Here is a 14944-nt window from a genome sequence, read left to right as displayed (position 1 = left end):
TAGCTGATGAAATCATACAACCATAGGAGGCTGCAAAATCAAAACCCCCCTATTAGTTTATTTATTAATGGATGGATTTGTATACAGCTTATTTCAACAATTCTAGGTATCTTTCTTCTCAGAATAATAAAAACCATCAAAATGGGTCCAGAAACAAAAATACTGTCAGCCTTACCAGGTAGACCAGACAGGAAACACGACCAGATTTACTTTATTGTAAAGCTACTTTAACAGAATCTTGCAAGTCTTGAAAGTACAGTTCTTCCCATGTCTCCTTTACAGCCTGAGAACTTAGGGAGGGTCCCTTCTGAGCCTCTTGCTCTGCCTACTATCTAGCTGCAGACTATGCTGTCTCTTATCAGATTGTTCCCTATGCAGCATCTCTTTGCTCCGTCTCCCAAGGTCTTTCCCACATACCATTACAAATACAGCACCTAACGCAGTCTGTTCCCCACTGAGCAACTGCTTCCAATTAAATAGAAACTCTACCTCACGGCTGAAGTACAATCTTCACTGCTTTCTGACATGTCAGTTCTGAAAGGAGGATACTAACCTTGTGGGGTGGGGGAGCGGAGGAAGCTATTCTAAAGAGACAAGCAACAATCAGGGATTGTACATAGAAGGAACAGGTGGCACGTTGTGGCTAGAAAGGCCTTTGCACAACCATCTTGTGTGCCAGTTGAGCCCTTTCCTGTATTGGAGGCATTGCTCATAATCACTCATGCCTGAGTTAGCTCCTGAATGGATTACTACAATGTGCTGTATGTGGGACTGCTCTTGAACATCATCCAGAAGCCACAATTGGTCCTGTATATGTTTGGTTTTACTGTATTTTTATACTGTTTTTATTGTATTTAAATCAATATTTATTTGTTGTTTTATTGTAAACCGTCCAGAGTCACTTCCTCGTGAGATGGGCGGGGTCTACATTCAAAATATAAATAAAATAAAATAATATAAAATAAAATAAAACAAAATGTTGGTCACCTAGTGGGACCTAGAAAATGGGCCTTTCCAGTTGCAATGGCAACCCTTTGGAACACCATAACCCCCAAGATTCAATTTGCCCCAAGCTAGCTGGCTTTTTGGAGAGCTTTAAACAGGTGGTCTTGTTCCTGGACATGGTGGTCAGGAGATTAGTTTGAGCCTATGAGATGTTATTTTTATCGTTGTTGTGGGTAGTGCTGATGGTGGCCATTTAGGTATTTATGTTATAGATTGGGGGCTTACACTGATTACACTGTTGCTTACACTGAATTTTGAGAAATTATTTTTATATGCTGCTAGCCACCCAGAGTTGCTGTGGTGAGATAGATGGCTATACGAAGCAAGCAAGCAAATAAGCTAACCTATGGTATATGTGGTGTTGCTGTTCTTATGTTATTAGTTGCTTGCTGCAGCTGGATGAACAAGTGGTTTACAAATGAAAGTAACGGTAAGTATATAATTGCACCAGATCTAAGCATGCTAAAAATATGGCATTTTTAAAAACCACCCCAATATCTATATCCTATTACAATTCTTAAATTCAAAAAGGTATCGATTTTAATTCTTTTTAATGCCCTTCTTACACGTGTCACAGAAGAGAAATTCAAGAAAATCCCATACCTGGACAAACGAAGTCCATGAGGTGCCAGTGCCATTGAATCAACAGCTCATTTCTCCCTTATATCTCTGCTATTAACAAACTACCCTGGGTGCTCACCTACTCTCAGAAAAGAACCTATCTGTAACAGTTTGTGGGAATGACCTTGGGAGACAGGAGGAAGAGCCGCAGACTAGACAATGGTCAGACAAAAGGCAGCTGAGTCCACAGAAGGAATGGGGGCCTGGCAAACATCTCAGAAGGGACTCTCCCTAGTTTCTTGGACTGTAAAGGTGATGGGGGAGAGAGATACTTTCAGACTTGCAAGATTCTGTTAATGTAACCTTACAATAAAGTTAGAGCTGGTCCTTCTGGGTGGGCTTCTCATCTGGACTACCTCACAAGGCTGACACTATCTATCTCTCTGAATGGCTAAACTTGATTTTACTGTTTGCAAATTACGGCAAGGGCTGCCACATTAACACCTGAGCAAAAGCTTGTGCTTCCAAAGATACATGATGATCTCTATCATTTCAATGCTTTTTTTGTTCTTGCTATATGACATGCATTTCCAGGTTATTACAACAGTCTATGAATGTAATAATGTTAATCAGTGTCTACTGAATGACATATCTTTGGAAAGCATAAACAGTTTGTCCATACAATAGGACAAATCTTGTCTTGAGTCCAACTTGGAGGACAATCATTTCTTTCTAAAGATAATTCACTGACAAGCTTTGGGAAATGTAGTTTCCATTGAACTTATACAGAGGTGTAAAGTATTCTGGCATTCCACTCACCCTAACCAGCTGCTGTGGGAAGGGTCCTCTCGAATTTTCTGGCACATTGATTGGTGGGATAACCCAATCTCGTTTTTGCCGCCTGAGTCCATAAGAATTCTGGTGATGACGCCATGGCAGCAAAATATTGTTGGGTTCCTGGAGGTCTGCTGTCATATTTTTCTTTCCTTTCTGTTGATTTGGGAAGGAAGGGGGAAAAAAGTCTGTTATTCTGTTTTTGTCAAGTTTCATTAAACAGTAGCAAACAAAAACAAGAAGTCAACAATAACCCAGTTGTGTTTTTGTTCTCCCACACATGAGAGAAAAATCACTTGTCAGAACTGTTGCTATGTTGAGGCTTGTTTGAGCTGAAAAATTCCTGCAAAAATAATAATATTGTTCTTATAATAAAACAAACATTTCTGCATTACAACAGCATGCGGTGCCTTTATTGACATCTGTGCTATGACTTCATTTTTACTGGCGTTTGGAGCTGTCATTAGACAATCAAGCCTTCTTTCACAATGGATTGTCTTCATTATACCAACGGCAGGAAGCTTGATCAGCTCCTTGGAGAATAAAAATCTGCAGATTTCTAATACATATAATCAATCACAAGAACAGCATTACCAGTGGTAGGTCAAACACATTATATACTAACATTCCTCAAATGCTCTGAATTTTAAACTAGGAGTAAAAGTTGTCAGGAAAGATCCAATCCATGACAGGTTCATCACAGCTAGGAGGATCCTAAATAAATTGAGATTTCATGGGCTTCCTCAGTATATGCCCAGAACAGAGAGGCAGAAATGTGTCGGAGTTAAATTATGGGACTTGAACAGAGAGATCCAGGCTTAAGGCCCCACATAAACATTCATCTCCCTGGATAATTTTGGGCCCGCCCTCTATCTTAGCTGACCCTACCTTTTCTGGAATAAAATGAGAAGAAATACATATCCCACCATGAGTTCTCAAGAGAACAGGAAGAATATAAGGGAAATAATGGGTAAATTCAAAATAAAGATAGAAGTGGAAAAATGTAGCATGATAGCATCTGGAATCATTTGCAATGTAGGGCAGGATAACCAGACACTGGGTTATTGGAGTAATAGTCCTTGTTTAAGGGACATAGAAGCTGATATGGAGGGAGGCATTCTTGTTCTAGAGCTCTTAACCACTTAGACCAGTGTTTCTCAACCTTGGCAACTTTCAGATGTGTGGACTCCAACTCCCAGAATTCCTCAGCCAGCATGACTGGCTGAGGAATTCTGGGAATTGGAGTCCACACATCTGAAAGCAGCTAAGGTTGAGAAACACTGACTTAGACACTGTGTATCTTATATATGACTTTGTCTAACAATTAAGTAGATGGGAAAAGCTCTCTTAAAAGAGTTTCCAGAGTCTGTTGACTTCCACATGCAAGAGAGCTTTCTCCTCTGTACTCCCATGAGCCACTGGGAATTCACTTGCTTCTTATTTTTTCCTTTTTCGTCATGGCTTACCTCCTTAAAAGGCCAGACCTTTTAAATTCATGATTGTACAATGTTCGTCTTAAATGGATTTTTCATTGCTCCTTATTAGGACTGTGCAACTCTTTGGATCCAATTTCCAAAAAAACCGACAGAGCACTAATCTGCAACTCTTTAAAGCAGCTGCCTCTTTTACCAAGATCACACAGCCTTCCACCGCTGCTGCCCCAAGCTGCAGGGAAAAAACGCAGTGGCTTTAAAAAGATGCAGGCGGATCCTAGATTTGTGCTCTTCTGCACTCCAAAGTACCTTTTAGAGATCAAATCCAAAGTGCTCTTTTCACAATCCTATATTATATAGTTTAGTATTTCATTATTTTGTCTCCTTATCTGTCTGGAGTGCCCAAGTGATAGAAAAGTGAGGTAACTACTACATACATGGAAACCTGCGGATCTGAATAGAAGTATGAGATTTAGAGTGCATTGATTTCAACTTTCTCAAATGGATGATATACGATCTGCTCTTGTATCTTTCTCATGCTGTGGAATTAAATCCTTCGGGAACCACATTTCTTCTCCTTCTGCCATTCTCTATGTTTTCAGAAGAGCAGTCAAGGCACAGCTCTTTGGGATTTACTTGTTCATTATTTTAAATACTCCTTTTGAATGTTTTGTTTTTGTCTCTTGTATTTTAATTTTTGATAGCTGCCTTGAATTTTTGATTGGATTGACAGACAAAGTATAAATCAGATGAAAGAACGATAATGATAATCATAAAAATGATAATAATGTAATGTGATTTGACTTGGCACTATTATAGGCAGGGGTGTCCACAGGGAAAGGGGTCAAAACAATCAAGATGGTAGCCACACAATTCCTTTTAAAGGTGGGACCTCAATCATGCAGCTTGCAACTGCCATTTTGATTCAAATTTTATTGAGAAAAAAATATATGACTGTGAATATGAAATCATTTTTACCACCAGATGGAGTCAAGTTGTCAGTCTTATATCATTGATCTATAGGATTTATGAGAAATTTATGAACATAATGTTTGAAACACACATCTAGTGACCAATTGTGGGCAATATTATCATCATCTAATTCATATTTAACCAGTGTGGCTAGCAATTAAAAAAAAAAAATTCTGTGAACAGTAGTTAACAAATGTTTACAAGGAACTGAATAACCTGAGCAATAATGTGTAAGAAAAAAAAGAAGAAAAATATTCACACACCCACGCAAAAGAAGTAGAGAGACAGATAATAAACCCCTTCATATTTGCCATATATCAAGAGTTTTACTGATAGTAGTTCTGTTATAGTTAAGTTAATCTGTAATATCTTCCCAGGTTTGGTGGAATTCTGGTTCCTGCCTCGGATATTTCATTATTCCACATGACTACCATCTTGACTTTTTTTACTCTCCCCACAGATGGCTCCAATCATGGAATTGCAGGTGAAGCATTTACCGCAAATGCCATTTATCCATTACATTCCTTATTTTATTTTACCACTAAAATTTCTGTACTACTTAGTCACAAGATTCCAGCTAGTAAATTCTTTTTAAAAAATAACAAACTTAAAAATATCACAAACCCCTCCCACCCCATCAAGCCTATATTTAATTGTTGTATGCCACCCAGAGTCATTTCGTGTGAGATGGGCAGGCCATATAAATTTGATCAATCAATCAATCAGTCAGTCAGTCAATCTATTAACCTAATTATACTAGTTGCCCAGTGATTTCCAAATTGAATCTGCTGGTAAGTTCTAAATGGTTTTGAAATACCTGCAGCAATATGGACCTTCCAAAGTCTTATCATTGGCACAAAGATCCTTTTTCTATGCCTGCTTGTAGTCCTTCCTAAGTTAATGAGCACAGAAGTTGGTGGCCTTTTCGTTAAATAGAATATTCTGCCATAGGGTGCAGGCATGGCTTTCTACCGGTTTTAAATAGGACATAGACTCACAGAAGTTATACTCAGATTGGGAATAAATGTGTTTATTTCCTTATTCATTAGACCAGAGGTTCCCATTTTTTCCTTTATACAAATCATTAAGTGTCATAGAAAACTTCTGAAGACCACCACCTAAGCCAGGGGTTAATGATATGGAATTGATGTGCATTAAGGCAACTATGCTCCTCATTCAGATGGCAACTGCGAGACACCAAAAAAATTATTAAACTTGTAAATGGCCCAAATCCTATGAAATCACCAAGTCATATAAGAGGTTGATGTTCCTGCCTGAAATCTTGCACAGATTTATTCAAGAATATCAAGATTCATGAAAATTTGAGGAAAAATATCACAATCCTGTGAGATTTGATCATTTCTCATTTTCCATGTTTTAAAAAAGGTATTTTGACATCTGGACCTGGGGCTACCTGTGTAATGTGCTTGCGGACGACCAGTATATAAACTATATTCATTTCACCAAGGGGCAAGCCCTCCTTAGAAACCATTTTAGGAAAGTTCTCACAACATGTACTCTAAATGTGCGTTTAGGCCCCTAAAATTGGGAACCCCTGATTTAGAAGGTAAGAATCCTAAAATGGAGCAATGGTATCTGGAGTGTCTGCAAGATATGGTAAAAAAAAGTCAAGTTGGCAGTTGCAATGGTGTGATCACAGTTTCATGATGCACATTAAAAAAAAAAAAAGCAGAGTTTCAATCACATTGTCATGACTACCATCTTGACTTTTTTGACTATACTCTGGGACACCTCTGAGCAGTATTAATGAAGGTATTTCAGTTGCACCTATTCTATAGCATGCAATCAAATACTCTGCTGAATTAGTTATTCTTCTAAGACTTTCAGAAAAGGAAGCTGGCTTTGGAACTCACTTTGGGAGTCAAGAGATGGATGGAGATCAAGGAAGAAATAAATACATGAAGCAGATGTAGATGTCGGTCAACAGTTAATGGGACAGAGATCAGCAGTCCAAGCCCCCAACTGCATTCAGCTATTCAAGTGTAACCCCCTTTTTGCAAGCATTTCAAACATGGGGAAGAGAGCAGATGATGGGGAAAGGCTTGTGTTTTGGACATGCGTATTTCTTGTGCACAGAAACTTCAGACTGAATCACATATGCATTTCAGTGGTACTACTTCAAATGCACCAAGAGGAAAGATGGAGGAAAAGGGGCAGAGCAAAAATGAAAAAAGATACAAATTATGATTCAAGATTTTATATATATGAATAAAGTCAGCCTGATATCCTAAGAGGTGTGGAAGTAGAGTGCAAAAGTCTTAGCAACTACATCAGCACTATCTCATATGTTTTTGCCACTATTGCTCTGTAATTCTTTTTCTTAAAATTAAAGATAATTGAAGATAACTCTGAACTAGGTTTGTCTGCCATCTCTCACTTACCAAAGCGATTTGTTCTCTATTTGTAGATAACTACAATGTCCCCTTTAAATGTTAATAGGTCACTTCCAAAATATCTTTGCATTTAACTTTACATCAGGTTTATCCATGAGTCCTAAATATTATCACAAAAATAACTACCAGTTATTTTTCACTGTCTTCCTCCTCCCACCCCAGCCATTACTTTTAAATAACTAGACATTTTAGAAAACGACAGAGATTCACCACCAAAAATTGGTGGTGCAGATTGCTGTCAGATTTGGTCAGCAAACCACAACATCAAATCCCTGTGGGAAGGAGGGAAGAAGTCCAAAGGTTATATCTATGTTTTGGAGCAAGCGTGGCTTGTCCATCCCATTCACAGCAGCTAAACAGTTTGGTAGAAGGAAAAAAAACACAAAATCTATCCCTCACTTTTCATCTCAAAGAACTGCTTCATGATAAAAAAATTAATTGGGGTTCCATGCTTGCACGTCCAAGAAATTCATGCTCCCAACTCCCACTTTGTTGTTTACAAGTAACGTAGCTGATCAAACATGTATCACATGTTCCTTTTCTTTCATCAAACCCTCCTTGTCACCCCTCCTAATGATCTTTGTATCGAGAATCTTCCTTCATTGACAGTGTATTTTCCTGTAGCATGTAAATAATCTCTAGATCTCAGAGTCACCCGTTGGAGGGAGATGGGCGGCATACAAATGTAATACTAAAAAATAACAATAATAATACATAAAATAAATTGCCCATGATTTCTGATGTTCCAAAGCTGAGTCAACTGTATGAATAAAACTCTGGTGGGGACAAATATCAAACAACCCACTTTTCTGACAGAAATGCTGCAGCAAGTCTGAAAAACCACAAAGGTTTTACTTTTTGGGGGGGAACCCCCCCCCCCCAGCTCATTCTCCTTTGAAAGCAAATTCTTAAAGCCATGGCTTACTACCCGAGTTTATCACAGTAGTTCCAGAAGTTCACATACTCAGATACATTCTCAAAGCTAAGCAAAGGCATATTTTTTTACAGCTAAAGCTTAGTTTGGGGGGGGGGGGGATAAAAAAAGTCAAGGTGGTGGCTGCGACAGTACAGTTGAAGTCCTGTCCTTTTTTACATGTGTTGTACATATGTTGCATTTTAAAAGGGGCAGGGCTTCGATTGCACTGTCCCAGCCACCATCTTGACCCTCTTATTATTCCTACGGATACCCCTGGGTGCACCTGTTTGGTTACCAGCCTTCTTTATTTTTTCTTAGGCATTTAAAAAGGTAAAGACTTTCTCAACTGAGCTCAAAATGCCCACATAGCTTTGTTGGTAACATTACAGAGATTATGTACCACTGCCACCTTCTACAATATTCTTTTGAGGGCATGAGTGCTAAATTCTAGCTTTTCAGGACAATCCTTCCAGTTTTCTACTGCTTTCTTCATTGCTGGCATTTTATCAAATATTACTTTGCATATCCATCCATCCATCCATCCATCCATCCATCCATCCATCCATCCATCCGAGTAGACATGAATATTTACCAAACTCCAGGCTAAAACAACCTATTTAACACTTGCCACAACCTCAGATTGTAATGCGAGGACTCTGGAGCCATTGCCTTCTCATTTGGCTGCCAGCAGATCCAGTGAGTATGAAACAACACCAGCTTTCTCCTTACGCTACAGTTAGCAGTAATCAGTCCAGCCAGCTGGCTCTTTGCCCCTTCTAGCCAACCTGCCTTGATATTCATCAGCCCCTAGCTATATAGACATCTGGACATTATTATCCAGCCGAGCATTTCACCAGCCTATTTACATAATCGAATATTAGATTCTGTGTACCAGCCTAATTGGCAGCTTTTTGGATCCTACTCATATTAAGGAAAGACAGAAAACATTCTGAGTTTGAGAAATGAAGCCTCTTAATGGGTAAAATGATTAATTTTACAGATATACTTACATGTACATTTATCATGGTCTTCCCTTTCGGGTAAGCAATGTTATACAAAGTGCAAAATTAAAGAAATAAAAAGTAGTGATCAAACATCTGTGATTGTGGCAGGATATAAATGTGATAAATGAATAAATACAGGAAGTCCCTGGGTTAAGAATGCCCGGGTTACAGACGACCCAGAGTTAAGAATGGAGCCTACTGTAGCAAAATTTAAATTAAATACAGAATGATTTGAGTTAAATACAAATGGTTAGAATTCATTACACAATACTAGTTATACAATATTATACAGTAATACTCTTCTGGTTTACATACAAATTCGACTTAAGGACAGACCTTGGGAATGGAACTCATTCTTAAACTGGGGACTACCTGTAAAGTACAGATAAACTTGGTGGATTAGCACTGAAGGTCTTGGAAAAGATATTCAGATACCATGATGTGTTTATACCTACAAAGATCAAAATTGTGCAGGCAATGGTTTTTCCTGTGACACTTTATGGAAGTGAAAGTTGGACTTTAGGAAGCAGGAGAAAACGTGAATAGAGTACTGATCCTTTTGAACTTTGAAATTGAAAAAAACTTCTGAGGATTCCATGGAAATAAATACATGGATCATAGAACAAATTGATCCAGAATTCTCATTCCAAGCACAAATGACCAGACTCAAATTATCATATTTTGGACACATTGTGCTACTCCCTTGAGAAGTCCATAATACTGGGAAAAGTGGAGGGAAAGACCAGAGAAGGGTGTTCCAAGTTGGGCAAACTCTTCCTATGGAGAACATCTATCTATTCGGTTGCTAAGAGTCAATACTGACTTGATGGCACATAATTGATCAGTCAAGAGGTGTTAAATAAAAGTAATTGGAGATAGACAATTAAAAAAAATTGGTAAATTATTTCCATCACACCAACACACCACCTCTTACTCTGCCCCTTGTTCTTTCAGCTTTTCCCTTCTTTCTTTTTGAGGACCTCATCAACTCCATTCAACCACAACTGTATCAATACTTCCCTTCGCTCTTCCATCATAACTGCTGAAGCCCAGGTTTGCGTGGTATACAAGCACAACAGGCAAACAAATAAATACATTTTGTTTGATGATTTGATTTTATGGCTCCTAGTTCCATAAAGAAAATGTTGCCCAGTCTGCAAAGATAACTTTGTATATGAATAAATGAGAATGGTGGTGGGAAGGTAGCTTAAAAAAATAAATAAAAACAATGAAAAGAACAATGTTCTTCCTGACATTTTTATTTCCTTATCTGACAGCCAGACTATTTTCATGGCCCCTTTCTACCTTTGATTAATTTATTTATTTATGTAGGCCATTTGTCAGCTCTCCTTCAGTAGATGATCCTGTGGAAACATTTAATTCAGTGACTAAAACAATGCAAGAAGCCAAGTAATAAAAAAATACCAGGAAAAAAAAAATCACCACCCAGCAATAACCGTCAATAAAAACGGGCAAGCTTACACAATTGTAATTAAAGCCAATTGTGCAGGATGTCAGAATACAAATAAAAATCTATAGCTGGTAACAACAGCAACAACAAAAAAACCCAGTGTTGGTGAGAGGTGAGCTTAGCTGTAGGAGGTACCTCGAAGAGATGCCCCAAATATGCTTACATGTAGGGGGGTCTCAAAGGTCAGGGCCCATGGTCCAATCACAATATGCTTTATTAATTTTTTTTTCAGGGAAAATGTTACTGTACTTAGGAATGTTCAAAGGTCACATCTCCAAAGAGTAAGGAAGTGTTTAGAAGAAAGCGGCAACCAAACTGAACATTTAAGGTAATAGATATAATAAATTAAAGAGCCAGTTTGGTGTGGTGGTGAAGGCACCAGGCTAGAAACCAGGAGATTGTGAGTTCTGGTCCCGCCTGAGGCACAAAGCCACCTGGGTGACCTTGGGCCAGTCCGTATCTCTCAGCCCTGGGAAGAAGAAGGCCGGGGCCAACCACATCTGAAAATATTCCCAAGGGAACTGCAGTGACATCATAATTATTGATATTATTGAGAGCCACTTTGGTATAGAGCAGTGTTTCTCAACCTTGACAACTTTAAGATGTGTGGACTTCAACTCCCAGAATTCCCCAGCCAGCCATGCTGACTGGGGAATTCTGGAAGTTGAAGTCCACACATCTTAAAGTTGTCAAGGTTGAGAAACACTGGTATAGAGGTTAAGGCACCAGGCTAGAAACCAGGAGGCCGTGGGAAGAAGAAGGCCATAGCAAGCCACTTCCAAAATCTTGCCTAGAAAACTGCAGGGGCTTATCCAGGCAGTCACCAGGAGTCAACACTGACTCCAAGGGGCAAAAAAAAAGTTAGGTTTATTTATTTATTTATTATATTTATATAGCCCCCCATCTCACACAAGGTGACTCTGGGCAGCATACAGCAATTAAAGTTGTCTATGGGGCCTGATGTTTGGTACACCTTGTATACCTACACACAAGAGAGACCCTGACAGAAGGAGGGAGGAGGGAACACTACGTGTGCAAAAGGTGGGGTATAAATCTCATAAAGATACTGCTGTCATTAATGGTCAGTGTTACAGGAGGAGCATTCCTTTATGATAGTTCTGAGCTCTCTAGCTTGTGCTCCCAAAGGAGAAGGGTAAATGAAGGGCATTGAAGGGCCCGTCTTGCTCTCCAAGAGGGCTGATTAATTGCATGGGATGAAGAGCATAACAGAGGGGTGTGCTGTCGTTTGTTAACCAGGGGCTTGTTGTCTCAGATTGAAGGGAGGAATGCTCTTGTACCATCCTTCGCCCTCTCCTGAATCCTCAGCCTCACTGGGTGAGGCTCTGCTTGCAGTGTTAGTGCTCCCTGTGCACACACATGGCTCCTGCTGAAGACACTTGGCGGCAGTCCTCTTTCATTTGCAGCCTTCAACTGCAGCACCAGTATTTGTCCAAGCACAGCCAGCATTGCCTCCTGAAGGTTTAGTCCTCCCTCCTCCCTCCCTTCCTTCCTCTTCCTCCCTCTGTCCTTCCTTCCCTCCTCCCTCCCTCCCTCCCTCCCTCCCTCTTCCCTTCCTCTTCCTCCTCCTCCCTCCCTTCCTTCCTCTTCCTCCCTCCCTCCCTCCCTCCCTCCCTCCCTCCCTCTTCCTTCCTTCCTTCCCTCCTTCCTCCCACCCTCCCTTCCTCTTCCTTCTTCCTTCCTTCCTTCCTTCCTTCCTTCCTTCCCTCCCTCCCTCCTGCCGCCCTCCCGCCCTCCCTCTTCCTCCCTCCCTCCCTCCCTCCCTTCCTTCCTTCCTTCCTTCCTTCCTTCCTTCCTTCCTTCCCTCCCTCCCTTCCTTCCTCTTCCTCCCTCCCTCCCTCCCTCCTCCCTCCCTCTTCCTTCCTTCCTTCCCTCCTTCCTCCCACCCTCCCTTCCTCTTCCTTCCTTCCTTCCTTCCTTCCTTCCTTCCTTCCTTCCTTCCTTCCTTCCCTCCCTCCCTCCTGCCTCCCTCCCTCCCTCCCTCCCTCTTCCTCCCTCCCTCCCTCCCTCCCTCCCTCCCTCCCTTCCTTCCTTCCTTCCTTCCTTCCTTCCTTCCTTCCTCTCTCCCTCCCTCCCTCCCTCCCTCTTTCTCCCTCCTCCCTCCCTTCCTTCCTCTTCCTCCCTCTGTCCTTCCCTCCCTTCCTTCCTCTTCCTCCCTCCCTCCCTCCCTCCCTCCCTTTTCTGTTGACTCCCTCAACTCTCATCACACATTATTTTAAGTACATGGTCAAGAGTCTCCCCCAACTCCCAACACATAAATGGCAAATGAAACATTTCATTAGAAAGGAAATTACTCTCATGCAATATTTCAGATCATGCTTGAAAAGGCTGCAGATCTGCTGGCTAGCAAATATCACTCAGTGCTTACTAAGAAGTAGAGCCACATGTTGTAAGGATAAATGAAAATGAAGACTTGAACTGCATTTCCCTCCTTCCCAATAAACCCAAACACAAATAGCTAGCTACTTATATTTAAAAGTAATGAGAAAACACACTGATATAGGAACAAATATTTGCATGCATTTGTTTTGCAAATACACATGGCTGCTGTTGGCAACTGTACTGGAAAAACATGTTTCTTTTTGTATAAAAAAGGTTCCCATTTTTGTGTGCATTTTTTTTTTAAGTCAAAAGAGAATGATTTCACTCAGCACTGCCATGCCAGGCAAAATAATACAAAATTGCTTATGCATTACTGCTTTTGTATTTAGGTCATTCAGTTTGCCGATTCCTGAATATCAGCTACTTTCAAAGAAGGAACAGCGACATAACAAGCCTGCCTTCCCCTTCCCTCTCTCCTCCTGCCTTATCCCAATTGAAATCCTACATTAGCTTAGCCACTCCATGCATCTGATGAAGTGATCTGTAGCTCACAAAAGCTTATGTCTTCTAATAAATGTGTTAGTCTGAAATGGTGCTATCAGACTCCTGGTTGTTGGCTGCCATAGATGAATGCAGATCTCCTTCTCCAAGGCAAAAAAAAAAAAAAAAAGCAGGGCGGATAACCAACATTATTTTTTATTTCAGACTTCAATTGATTTTAGCCTCTTGATGCTAAGTAGGTATCTTTAGCAGGGAGATATCTCTTCCCATAGCCTTGTCTTCCTACTGATAAGTCATCATGACTATCTACCTGCCATATTTACAAATACAGGAAGAACAAGTTCCATTCCCAAGTTCTGTCCTTAAGTCAAATTTGTATGTAAGCTGGAACAACATTATTGTATAATACTGTATAAGTAGTATTGTGTAATGAACTTGAACCATTCTGTATTTAACCTGAACCATTGTGTATTTACCGTATTTTTCCGACTATAAGATAATACTTTTTTCTAAAATCCTTACCCTAAAAAACTGAAGGGCGTCTTATTCAAGGAAATCAGACGAGAATCGCGTGGTTCCAAACTGCCCATACTTTGTTTCTGCAGAGAGGCTTCCTCCTATTGCTAGCCTCCAATCACGAGTGAAATAGCTTGTCTCCCAAACAGACTTCCTCCAATCACGAGCCTGATGTAACTGATGTCAGCTGATGCTGAACAAACCAATTAGAGGAAGGCTGATTGCAGAGACAAGCTATCTGCAGTTCCCTCGTGCTTGAATGTAATCAGTTAAGCAAAAGAGACTGGAAATAGAGCTGCAGAGAGATGGTTTGGACCTCCTCCCACCGAGTGTATCAGGTCAATGTTAACTAATTACTAAATAAAAATGTGTTCTGCACTATCTTTAAAATATTGATTTTTTAATTTTGGGCTGGAAAAGTGGGGGTTGTCTTGTACATGGGGGCGTCTTATTGTCGGAAAAATACGGTAATTCAAATCACTCTATATTTAATTCGAATTTTGCTACAATAGGCTCCATTCTTAACTATGGGTCATCTGTAACCTGGGCGTTTGTAACCCAGGGACTACCTGTAGTCGTCAGCTCCGTGATTAATTTCAACAAAGGCATCTTTATGTCATGTCCTATTAACATCAAAGCACAAATTGCTATTTGTGAATGATTTGTGTCAAGTGCTCTGAAGTACGGGCCTTTTAACTGAGAGATATTCTTCTGAGCTTGGTGCTTCAATGGGGCCACTAAGTTAATGTGTTTGAATAAAACGTATTAGCTGATTGACAAGTGGGAATTGGACAGCACATTTCCACTTCAAAGATAATTAATAGCCTTGGGACTATATGCACACACATGCACACATACACACCCTTCTATCAGGGGTGTCCATGGGATGTGGTCAAAAACGTCAGGATGATGGCCATGACAGTGTGGCTGAAACTCTGCCTGTTTTTCTATGAGTGATGTACACATAAACAGGCAGA

General features: G+C 40.2%; 1 protein-coding gene across 1 annotated transcript in view; it reads right to left on the bottom strand.

Annotated features, from left to right (window-relative positions):
• CDH4 (cadherin 4) overlaps positions 1-14944 on the bottom strand; it is a gene marked incomplete at its 5' end in the record, with an annotated part of 288665 nt that overhangs the window by 254535 nt on the left and 19186 nt on the right. The window contains one exon of the mRNA XM_088153879.1: positions 2386-2556. Within this exon, the coding sequence (XP_088010005.1) occupies positions 2386-2556 (171 nt within the window). The remainder of the gene's footprint in view (positions 1-2385; positions 2557-14944) is intronic.

This window comes from Python bivittatus, unplaced genomic scaffold, assembly GCF_059951505.1.
Source record: "Python bivittatus isolate LINGU-HERP-01145 unplaced genomic scaffold, Pbiv_v1 ctg000700_np1212, whole genome shotgun sequence".
NCBI lineage: Eukaryota > Metazoa > Chordata > Lepidosauria > Squamata > Pythonidae > Python > Python bivittatus.
Note: the sequence above shows the minus strand (reverse complement) of the source record. Positions and strands in the feature narration are given on the sequence as shown.